The sequence below is a fragment of the Gastrolobium bilobum genome, unplaced genomic scaffold (assembly GCF_033153095.1).
Source record: "Gastrolobium bilobum isolate Gb01-03AN ecotype WA unplaced genomic scaffold, APGP_CSIRO_Gbil_v1 utg8480, whole genome shotgun sequence".
In the NCBI taxonomy this organism is placed as follows: domain Eukaryota; kingdom Viridiplantae; phylum Streptophyta; class Magnoliopsida; order Fabales; family Fabaceae; genus Gastrolobium; species Gastrolobium bilobum.
In genome coordinates, this window is record NW_026899605.1 from 320,929 (window position 1) to 333,053 (window position 12,125).

At 38.0% G+C, this 12,125-nt stretch overlaps 1 protein-coding gene across 1 annotated transcript in view; it reads left to right on the plus strand.

Moving 5' to 3' along the window:
• LOC133291864 (uncharacterized) overlaps positions 1-12,125 on the plus strand; it is a 55,370-nt gene that overhangs the window by 14,797 nt on the left and 28,448 nt on the right. The window contains exons 8-11 of the mRNA XM_061490190.1: positions 3,414-3,832; positions 4,283-4,406; positions 11,245-11,319; positions 11,428-11,499. Of these exons, the coding sequence (XP_061346174.1) occupies positions 3,414-3,832; positions 4,283-4,406; positions 11,245-11,319; positions 11,428-11,499 (690 nt within the window). The remainder of the gene's footprint in view (positions 1-3,413; positions 3,833-4,282; positions 4,407-11,244; positions 11,320-11,427; positions 11,500-12,125) is intronic.

Here is a 12,125-nt window from a genome sequence, read left to right on the forward strand (position 1 = left end):
CCGAAGAACTTTTGGCAGGAGGAGAATTGACCTCCGAGTGAACAAGAGACGATGCTGCCATTATGAATGAAATAAAAACTTGTAGAATAGAATCAAACCTATAGCCAAATAAGAAGAAACACACGCCAAACAAGAGTCCCACGAAGAACCAACAAAGAACCAAGAGCAGATTTGGAAGGAGGAGACAAAACCGAGCAGCTCTGTCCTAAAATGACCAAAAAAATGATGCTAGAACAGTATTCCTGGCGATGAATAGTAAATCCTTAAGCAGTGGGCTTGGGGTTTTGGCACTCCTAAGCAGTGGGCTTAGAGTTTTAGCAGAAGCGAAAGTTCCCAGAACAAAGAGCTCTGGTACCAACTTAAGATTGAATAATTGTGTGTCTAATACGAGCTCACAAGAAATATATTTATATTAACAAGTACAGAAACTAATCTATCATATACAAGATATGGGACTATTCTATTATATACATTGTACTACTCTAACAGTGATAAAGCCTTGGAGAGAAGATCGACACAGTGGTCTTGAGCTGGGATGTGACAAGTTGATAGACTCTTAGTGATGACCTTTTCTTGAACAAAAAAAAGGTCCAAGAATAAAGCATAGGGTTGTGAGAGAGAGAATGTGCTAAGTTTGTCGCAATAGATTGTAGACGTGAGAACAAGCACATGTAATTTTCCAAGCAGAGTTTGTATCCACAACAATTGTGTTGCTGTGTCTGCCAAGTTGCTATACTCAACTTTCGTGCTGGACCTGGCCACCAAAGACTGCTCCTTGGACCACTAAGAGACTACATTAGGACCAAAATACACACATGATCCTGAGGTTGATCTGTGGTCATAAGGGTCAGAAGCCTAATCTGCATCACAATAGGCCTGGAGAGTGAAAGGCTGATACAGATTGTCAGGTTGCATCACAATAGACTTGACAGACTTTATTTACTGTGTAACTGATTTTTGGGTGTGTTCAATGTGGCATATTGCAAGGCTCGTACCACTGACTTGTATAGCAATGGTCTTGAATCACTGCCATATTTAGCGAGTATGCATCCGCTAACCTTAGGTAGAGATCCCTTTTGTCTCTTTCATTAGAGCTTTAGGGAGGAGATCCCTAATGTTTTTGCTTTAAGGCAACAATATATGGAGCCGTTTGGAAGATGCTTGACCTCAGTTCCGAAGAAATAGTCAAGGGAACCCAATTGTTTAAGGGCAAAAACTGAGTTGAGCTTTGTGATAAGCTTCTGAATCAATTCTGTAGAGCTAACAGTCACAATTATATCATCTACATAGACTAGAATATAGATACAATGTTTGAGAAGCAGTAAGAACAAACAAGGAGGGATTACACTTGCTGGACTCTCAATAAAATGTTGGCAAAGTGCTCAAAGCAAGCCCTAGGATCTGGTTTCGGCGATAAAGAGCCTTGTGTAGTTCACAAATTGGAAATTTATCCTCCTCTATCTCAAAGCTAGGTGGTTGCTGCATATAGATCTTCTCTTCTAGGAAGCCATTTAGGAATTTTAGTCAGTTAGTATTTAAGCTTTGCTGAGCTGTCCTTAGCTCTAGCTTCCTAAAGAAGCGTTCCCCCCCCCCCCCCCCCCCAAAAAAAAAGAAAAAAGAAAAAAAAAGAAAACATAAATTCAGTAGTTGTAGTCTGCTTCTTTTGAGATAACAAACACAATTCTCCGATTTCTCTCGAGACCTGCCCCCCTTTTCTCTGTTCTCACCTTTCCCTCATTTTCTTGAGGAATGCATTGTTCACATCAAATTGCTAATTAGACCAGTTATGGATGAGTGCTAAGGTAAGGATGAGACGAACTGTGACTTGCTTTCCCGAGGGTGAAAATGTCTCTGTGGCTGTTGATGGAAACCTTTGGCAACTAGTCTTATTAATAGAGATATCTGAATTCTCCTTTATCCAGAAGACCCACTTGCAACCATTGGCCTGTTAATGTGGAGGTAAAAACATTGACGACCAAGTCTTGTTGGCAAGACGTGCCACTGCGGGTGGTCCAATGCTTGTTTGATGGAAGTAGGTGGCTAGTTGCCAAATGAGCTAAAGCCTAAAAGTAAGTTAGGAACTAGGTGGGGTTTATGAATTCATGACTTGGGCCATGGCTTGTTTGATTGAAGTAGTCTCCAAGTGAGCTACAAGTAACGTAGGTATTAGGCAGGTAGGGTTTATGAATTCCTTAGGTCTTGTTTGCATGGGATGGATAGAGGAAGAGGAAGGAACAGAAGAAGAAGGAATATAGTCTGAGGTTGAGGGAGATTTGACAAAGCAACAATTGGCATGAAATTCAAAGTATATGGCATTATCCCTTGCAAACTGACTCACACTAACAAGGTTCTTAGTGATGGAAGGCATACTAAGAAGATTAAGGACCAAAGAGATGTGTGGCTGGTGTGGAGAGTGAAATTTGGAGGGGCCAACTGAGGTGATGGACAAACCTTGGTCATATCCCTTTAGAATTGGATCTGAACCAGTAAGGCAGTAATAATTGGAGGTGGATACAAATTTTTGGAAAGGACTTCGAGGAGTGGAAGACATGGATTCAGGTTCAAATGGAAGCTCTTGATACCATGATAGGGCTAAAAAATCCGTGAGATACTGAGAGAAAGTAAGGGAAAGTGAAGGAAAAGATTAGAGAGAAATAGTGAGATTTTTATATTCTGTATTTGTAACTGAATGAAATTAAGCCTCTAAGAGGTTCTGTTACATTTATAGCTAGGAAGCTCACTCAGATTCCTAACTGAATCCTAAGGATTCTAACTGCCTGCCAGCTAGGCAAACTACACTTCATTACATGGCATAATAGTATAACAGATACTACAGTACTAAACTGAGTTTACTCTAACTCATTATAAGCAATTTTCTCCATATAGTTGTGTATAGCAAGTTCTTTTTCATATATCTTATCCTCCCCAGTCCACACAAGTTTTAATGTTCCTCTTTTCTCTCTGATCAAATTTTTTTTGGATCATTTTTTTCCTTCCTTACATGTAAGATCTGACCGGTAACAATTGCGATGTGTTGTATTTGGATGTATTGTTAATTGCCTTTCTTTATCTCCAATATTACTTCCATTTGTTTAAAATCGAAAAATGTTGTATTTGGATCCTTCTCTTAAATTGATTTTCACAAAATAAATGTAAGAGAAAAGTTTATGTAGGATGTAATATGCCATGTTTCAGTGATTATATGCTGTAAAAATTATCAAGTAGCATCTATGTGGGATGATACACATTATCAAAAAAGATCCATGTGGTATTGTTTTACATTTTTTGTGCTCTTTTGTATTTCTTGGAATTGTAATATTTTATGTGTTGGCCTCCATTGCTCGAAGACTAATGATTTCTTTTTCCAGTTGTTATTACTGTATTTATTTAATACCAATTTTTTGATGATGCAGGTTTTGATGGTCAATGTCATAATTTCGCTACTGCATATGGATAATATGTCTGTTAACTTGATGCATTGCGGATCACCAGGGAGCGATTCTAAATTATCCAATTCGTCGGAAGAAACTTGTCCAACTAGAAGTGAAGTGGGAAATAAAATGGTTATATCTTTCACTAGTTTGCTACTTGATATATTGCGTTGCAATATTCCATCATCTGTGATTGAATTAGAGAATGCACTAGACAATGCTGTAAGCACGGCGAGCAGACAGGCTCTTGAGTGGAGAATCTCAATCCCAAAGCGTTTCATTGAAGAGTGGGAATGGCGTTTGTCAATTTTGCAGCATCTTCTACCATTATCTGACCGCCAATGGAGATGGAAAGAGGCACTGACAGTGTTACGCGCAGCTCCTTCCAAGCTGCTTAACCTGTGAGTTTGATCCTCCTTCTAATGCATAAAACAGCAAATAAAGGTCAATTTCGGTAGATTTTCTCGTTATGATTTACATCTGAAAAGTGCATATGCTTACCATAAGTTGATTAACTTTTTTAGTGAATAAAATTATTTAATGGTAAGCAAACTTTATGGTTCGGTTTGTGATGGGGAGTTTTTGTCTTGCATTGCAGGAAGATTGGTTTACTCTTTGCAGTTGATATATTTCATTTTGTTTATTTCAATTCTGTTTTCTTTTCTTGGTCTTTGGTTCTTATGTAATGGATTTGCTAAGGATTAGATAGTTCTTTGGGCTAATGTTTTGTACAACGTTTTCTTTAATTTGTTGTTTTTGCTGTTCTGAGAAAATTATTGCCCTCCTTCTATTTAGTTATTTGTTTTAATTGATTTATTTTGTCCCAAAATATCTTGTTTCTTCTTCTGCAGTTGCATGCAGAGAGCGAAGTTTGATATTGGAGAAGAAGCGGTTCATCGATTTTCATTATCTGCTGAAGACAAAGCTACCCTTGAGTTGGCCGAATGGGTAGATAGTGCCTGCAAAATAGCATCTGTATGTTCTTTATACGTTGGAATTTCCTCAAACTGTTAATTTTTTTCTAACAGTTGGCGACATGTGTCCAGAACCTAGTTATAGATTTTGCAAATATTTATCTTTTATTTTCCTTAACGAGATGCTATTTCTGTTTCTGAAAAACTCAACAAAGCTTTTCAATATCTCTGCATAGAAGACAGGGAAGCATCCTTAAAAAAAACCCTGGTTCGAACAGCAATGAGATATCCTAAACACACTCCTACCCAATAATATTCGTAAGTGCAAAGAGACACTCTTGCAAATTTGGGCATTCAACATCAACTGCACCTTTAACCCAAGTTAATTGGGGTCGGTGGTAGATGAACCCAATGATAGATAAAAAAAATAAAATAAAAATAAAATAAAATAAATAAAAAATAACTAAATAAATAAAAATAAAAATAAAAATTGGGGAAGGGGGAAATAAGATAAAAGACAAGAAGGGGAAAAGAAAGTGTTAAGAGTGTTAGTGTTAATAGTGTAGAAGTCCCACATTGAGTGTGTCTCTTTGTATTCTTCAATTGGTTTGCTATATAATAGCACCAATGTTGTGTAGTTTAATACAACAAGGATTACTATCATTTCCTCTTGTATCTATAATATTTAACATGGTATCTAGAGCCTAACAAGAGGAATCTTAATCCGTTTAACTTGGTTCTATTTTCCATAATTTCAATATGGTTATAGAGAGATATCACCCTCCTTGAGGGATTCCCGTTGCTATTTCTTTTTCGGGTTTTTCTTAATATGCTCTGTGACTGCAGCTTAGACTGATCTGTCATATCAGAAAAGAATGATCCTTGGGAAGTTGTTGGGTTGACCACCGTTGTCGTTGACCGACCACCGTTGACCGCGTCGTCCACCGTTGACAGCCGTCTCCGGCGACTTTTCCGGTGACTTTTCCGATGACTTTCTGGCGACTTTTTCGACGATCCACCACCGTCTCCGACGACTTTTTCGACGACCCACCGCCGTCTCCGGCGACTTTTTCGATTCCGCGAAGCTTTGTTTTTCTTTAATCTTCTTTCTTCCCAAGATGGAGTATTTATACTATTCATCATCCATCTTGAGGGGGAGCACTGTCCATGTTGCTGATGGTCATTCCAGCACAATTGTCTTTGCCGATGATAATTCCGGCACTGTTTAGAAGTTCCTCTTGAGGGGGAGCACTGTCCATGTTGCTGATGGTCATTCCAGCACAATTGTCTTTGCCGATGATAATTCCGGCACTGTTTAGAAGTTCCTCTTGAGGGGGAGCACTGTCCATGTTGCTGATGGTCATTCCAGCACAAATTGTCTTTGCTGATGATAATTCCGGCACTGTTTAGAAGTTCCTCTTGAGGGGGAGCACCGTCCATGTTGCTGATGGTCATTCCAACAAAATCGTCTTTGCCGATGTTCCATGTTGATGTTCATTTCGACGCCATTTTTAGCACATTGTTGATTTTTGGTTTCTCATTTAGGAGATTTATTTTGATGTTATGTTACTTGGTCTTTCTTGTAATAAGCTTGTAGCATAGTCAAGGGGAAACCACGGCTGCTCACCAACTGTTAAATGAAATGTCTGAGAGGGATCTTGATGCTGATGTCCTGGTCAGCTCAGTTGTCTTTGCCGATGATAATTCCGGCACCATCCATGCTCCGATGTCCATTCCAGCACTGTCTCTTTATCAGCTCTTCAGACTGATGGTCATTCCAGTTGATTTGTTGTACTTAGTCATTTCATTTCGTTGATGTAGCATTGTTGTTTTTGGTTCCTAATGGGAGTATTATTTATGTATCAAGCTTGTAGCATATGATTTATATGCTACAGCTTGAGGGGGAGTGTTAAGAGTGTTAGTGTTAATAGTGTAGAAGTCCCACATTGAGTGTGTCTCTTTGTATTCTTCAATTGGTTTGCTATATAATAGCACCAATGTTGTGTAGTTTAATACAACAAGGATTACTATCATTTCCTCTTGTATCTATAATATTTAACAGAAAGAGAGGGGGGTTGAAGAGGAAAAGGATTAAAAAGGGACCATCTGGAACATAGGAATAACAAAACCTTCCATTCTGCTTATAGCTTTTCTCCATTCCGTCCTAAGACACATTGTCCGCTAATCTATATCCCACTCCATTAAGTCTTGTTTAACTACCTGTCCCCAGGTAAGTTTCGGTCCACCTTTACCTCTCTTTATGTTGAGCTCTTGATAACAAAGTTTTGTTCTTACAGGAGCATCCACGGGCCGTCTCATTACGTGTATGTTCCCTCATCTTTTCAGTTACCGGTACTACTTCTACCTTTCGTCGAATATCTTCATTTCTTATCTTATTCATCTTCATATATCCACACATCCACTTTAACATCCTTATTTCTGCTACTCCCATTTTATGCTCGTGTTGCCTATGTGCTGGCCAACATTCAGCTCCATATAACATTGCAGGTCTTACTGCTGTTCTATAGAATTTTTCTTTTAGCTTAAGGGAAATTTTACAGTCACACAAAAATCCAGATGCACTCCGCCATTTCATCCATCTTGCTCTGATTATATGATTTACATCTTCATCAATCTCACCACCTTTTTGCAAAATTGATCCCAGGTATCTAAAAGTATCTTTCTTGGGTACCTCTTGACCAAGTAGATGCACGGGGTCTTGATCTCCATCTCTTACCAGAGGAAACTCACACTTCATATACTCAGTCTTGCTTTGGCTTAATGTGAAACCTTTAGACTCCAAAGTGCTTCTCCCAATTCAAGTTTCCTATTAACACCGTCTTTGATCTCATCAATAAGCACAATATCATCTGCAAAAAGCATGCACTACGACACTTCCTCTTGAATGTCTTTTGTTAGTTCTTCCATCACTAAGGCAAAGAGATAAGGACTTAGAGCCGAACCTTGGTGTACACCTACTGTAATAGGAAAATAACTTGATGTTCCATTACAAGCTTTCACACATGTAGTAGTCCCATTATACATATCCTTGATTGCATTTACATACTTTGATGGTACTTTTTTCTTCTCAAGAACCGACCATAAAACTTTTCTTAGGACCCTATCGTATGCTTTCTCAAGATCTATGAACACTATATGTAAATCCTTTTTTTTTTCTCGATATCTTTCCATCAATTGACGCATCAAGAAAATAACTTCTGTAAAATTTGGGCATTCTTCCAACCAAATAATCCATGAACTGCATAAATTGCACAGTACTGCCGAGTTTAGGCCTTCTCATTCTTGCTGAATCCTTTGAAATGTATCATGAGAAATTGCTCCTAGGTCAAAGGATCACCTGGTATTTGGCTATTTTCCAAGAGGTCCAATAAGATCATTGCATAAGAAATAGCAGCCTGACATTGACAATATACATGGACAATTGTTTTCAAACTGAACCTGCATTCACTCACATAACTGGAGAAAGGGTGTATGAGGGCTCCGAATCTGCAGCATGACATTCATAGTAATTTCTAGATTTCTTCTGAGTGCTACTGTCCAATCAAAATCCTAACTTTGGTGTTTAGCTTATTGCAAGCGCACGCATCCATGTAATAAATGGGAGTATAATGTCCCAGATTATCGTTCCCAAGGAGAAAGTGATACAAAAATGGGTTAGAGAAGTTGTAAGCAAAATAAAATAACTAAAATAACGAGTAAAGTAAAGCTGTACAGAGAAACAAGGAACTAAATGACAAGGAACGAGCACAATAAACAAGGAACGATCAACAGGAAACAACGAACAAGGTGCAGTAAACGAGGAACGCTTGTGAGTCACAAGGAACAAATGCAATAAACGGGTTCTGCTACTAGATCGGAGTACAACCTCATGTCACTGATAACCTGAACCATATGCTAAATCTTAATCCTTTGGACAAAATGTGTTATTGGTGGCGTTCCTCACTTTTGCAAGGAGGAACGGTTGTATGAGGAACAATTCGAGTACTTGAAAGTTATCAAGTTTTGTGCAGAAAATGTAAAGTGAAAGGCTATAAATATTTTTGGTTTTTATTTTGAAGAACACAGGAACGAATCCAGGAATGCACCCAGGAACAGAACAATAGTAATCTTAATAAAACAGCGAAGATAAGGAACTGAAATAAAGAAAGTAGGAACAGGGTTATTGATTCATGAATGCTGCACCTAAATCTTGGCTTAGTGCCTTATCCAATGGAGTTTTCAGATCACTTATAATTGACAATGCTGATTCCTCAAGCTCTTGGGCTGTTTGGTTTATGGAACCCCGCGTTCCCTTGCGGTTCCGTTCCGAACTTTTATTGCGCTGAACCTATACAGGAACTTGGGTTTTTTTTATTCCTAAGGCAATTAGTGGAAGTGTTTACACGCTTTCACCTTCCAATTGATATTTTGAAGTCTGGAAAAGCTTCTTTTCGAAAGTCAGTTCCTCAAAAAACTTGATTTCCATCAAATTAGATTACTAAAAAATGTACAAAATAGAAGAACTTAATTAAAATTATAAACCAACATTTAGATTACGGCATTTGGGAACTACAACTTTCCCTTTCCTAAAAATAAGTCAGTTCATGCTAAAGGGCATGGCTGAACCACAAATGCAGAAAACAATAAAATTAAAAGGAACATTACAACTGAAACAAAACAAAAAATTACAAAATAAAAAAGAAGAAAAAGTGCAGAAGAAGATTGAAGAAGAAGATGGATGTAGAAAAAGAAAATGATTGGGGTAGCTCAAGGGCATCACCCCTTTCACCCTCCCCTCAAAGAGGGGTTGTAATATCAACATCAACAACACCTTTATCCCAAACTAATTGGGGTCCTTGGTAAATGAACCCAAATGAAAGGTACGAAGGGATAAAAATAAAAATAATATAAATATAAAAAAGGGGTGTAAAAAAAGAAGAAGAAGAAGAAGAAGATGGGGAAGGGGAAAAGAGATAAAGGAAAAGAAGGGGAAAAGAAGAAGAAGATTGGAGATAAAGAGGAAAAAGACTAAAAATAGACCATCTGGAATATAGGAATAACAATGGGTCTAACCCTCCACCATGCTAATAGCTTTTCTCCATTCCATCTTAAGGGACACCGTCCGCCAATCTATATCCCACTCCATTAAGTCTTGTTTTACTACCTTTCTCCAAGTAAGTTTCGGTCTATCTCTACCTTTCTTTGTGTCTAGCTCTTGGTAACAAACTTTTGTTCTTACAGGAGCATCTAGGGGCCTTCTCATAACGTGCCCTAACCACCTCAATCTATGCTCTCTCATTTTTTCAGCTACCGGTAGTACTCCTACCTTACGTCGAAGATGATAGAAGGAGGGTCTGTAACAAAAAGAAAAAAGAAAAATAGAAAGAAGTAGATGATGGTGGGTAGGAGAAAGAAAGAAAGATGAAGGTGATGGTGGTGGTCAAGTAGCTTAGAGGCATCACCCCCTCACCTTTCCCCCACCAAAATGGTGTGTAGCTCTTCGTCTTCTTTCTTTTTGCTTCCTTTTTACAGATCTGAAAAATGACAGCCCTGTCTTCATCAATGGCTCTCATCTTTGCATCTTCATCCAAGGGTGCTTAGTTGTCTAGTTTGTGATTGCCTTCAAGGATGGTGTGATTCCCATTTCTCCTTTGCACGTGGGAAGCTTTTCTCACTTTCTCTATCTTCTAACAGCCATGGTTGCACGATGACGTGATTTGGGTGCTGTAGATAGAGATATTTTCTTGCTAGGTTTCCACTTGTACCCAATCTTTTTGCTTGCTCTTGGGTTTAGCCTTGTTGGGCTTCACTTTTTGATACCTTTAGGTGGGTTTTTTCTTTTTTTCTGCACAAATTTTCTGCATAAAAAGAGAGGAAAGAAAAACTGAGACAAGAAAGAGAAAAGAAAAGTGAGATATAGGGCCATTAGGAAATGCTAGTCTTTTTCATCCATTAGGAATGAGCTTTGCAATATTTTTCTCTTTTCTTTCAAAACAGCCCAATACATTGGTAATTGAGTTTTTTCAAATCTTTTAAACCCAAAACAATGGTGCAAAGAGCTCATTTTTGCCAAGGAACAAGCACAATGGGGGTATAAAATATAGATCCATCACTTATTCTTGGGAAGGCCTATGATTGCAGGAAAGTTTTTGGAGTTTGGTAGGCCGCATACCAGAGATGGCTAAAGCCTTGAAACATTCATGGGCAGACAGAGAAGCTAAAAACTTAATCATATCCCAAAGCAGATTTAAAGGCAAGGAGACACCCTTATGCACACAAAATAAAACTTTTCATTGCCACAGAATTATGGCCTTGTTGTTTCTACCAAAACCATGATAATGATCTAACAAAAATTGCTCCAAGGTAGAAGGACATGCAGTGTTCATAAAAAACTGTAAAGTAGTTGTTCCAAAGAAAGGTGGCTGCAATGGATAAAGTAGTATTTTGTTGTTTCAAAACTGGATTGCACATAACAAAACTTGAGGTGAAAGAGAAGTGTGAGGCCTGATTTTATTCTTTCGGTGGTTGTTAAAATGGTCATAATAAGTTGTAACATTGATTGGCATGAAAACCCCTCTTAGATCCTTGGCTTGTATGGTTTGTCTTCCTGCCCCCACCCTTTTACTTTTTTTAATGATGTATGGAGCAGTTTAATGAATGTAATTCTTTTGGGTTGTATACTTTATCCTAGGATATGTAGATGCTGTTATCATTTTCAATTTACGCGTTCTTTATGTTTTATGTGACAAATATACTTTTTTTTTCAGTATATTACCTGTTGAGTTGGGTAGTCATGGATGCAATCTTTTGTATCTTTTGTATGGACTCCTTGTTTGCATGGCCTTATTGATTTCTGATTGCCTGGCATGAATGATAATATATTTTTTGCATGTATGCAGGTAGATGATGTGGTGTCCCGTGTACATGATCTAGATTTTTCCTCTTTACGCTCTCAGTTGGGTTCCTTGGCTACAGTAAGTGCCTAAAATGATAAGAGAGCAATTTAGACTTTGTCATTTCAACTAATGGGAAAAAGAATGCTTTGTGTATGGTTGGTTCTGAGAATTTGCATTTCTTGCCAGATTCTTCTTTGCATTGACGTTGCTGCAACTTCTGCGAAGTCTGCAAATATGTCTCAACAGCTATTGAGTCAGGTGCTGCTATCTTTTTTTCAATAGATTCCACTCAGCTGATTTTTTCCCCGACACATGAAATTAGATTACGGAGAAGGAAGGAAGAAAGATTAAAAAATTAGGATAGCTTTTTCCTTTGCAGTTGCATAAAAACATAGAGCAGCTGGAAAAGAAAAGGCTCATCAAAACATAAAAGTTTGGCGTGCATACATTTGACAGACAAAAAAAAAAAACATTCTTAGGCCTATACTTTAACAATTTTAGATTTGAAGAGAATTAGTCTTTAACTTGATTTTGGTTGATTGTTCCTGTTAATTGGGAGGGTGAACCCCCCCTTTTGTCTCTCCATTATATTTCAACTAAGATGGTGATAGAACTAGATCAAATAACAGTAAAACAGAGACAAACAACAATGTTTTTGCCCAGAAAAGAATCTGGAATTTTCTATATATTGAAGAAACAGAAAATTACAGAATTCAAATGCAGAAACAGCAAATTACATCAAAATGTAAATACTAAGGTTCAATACATTAGAGAGGTGTTGAGCTCTCCCAAGTCCCAATCCATTTCCATTCTATTCTCTTTCTACGCTAACTACCTGAAATATAACATACTCAACTAACTCCTTCAGTCCATCCCCCCTCTCT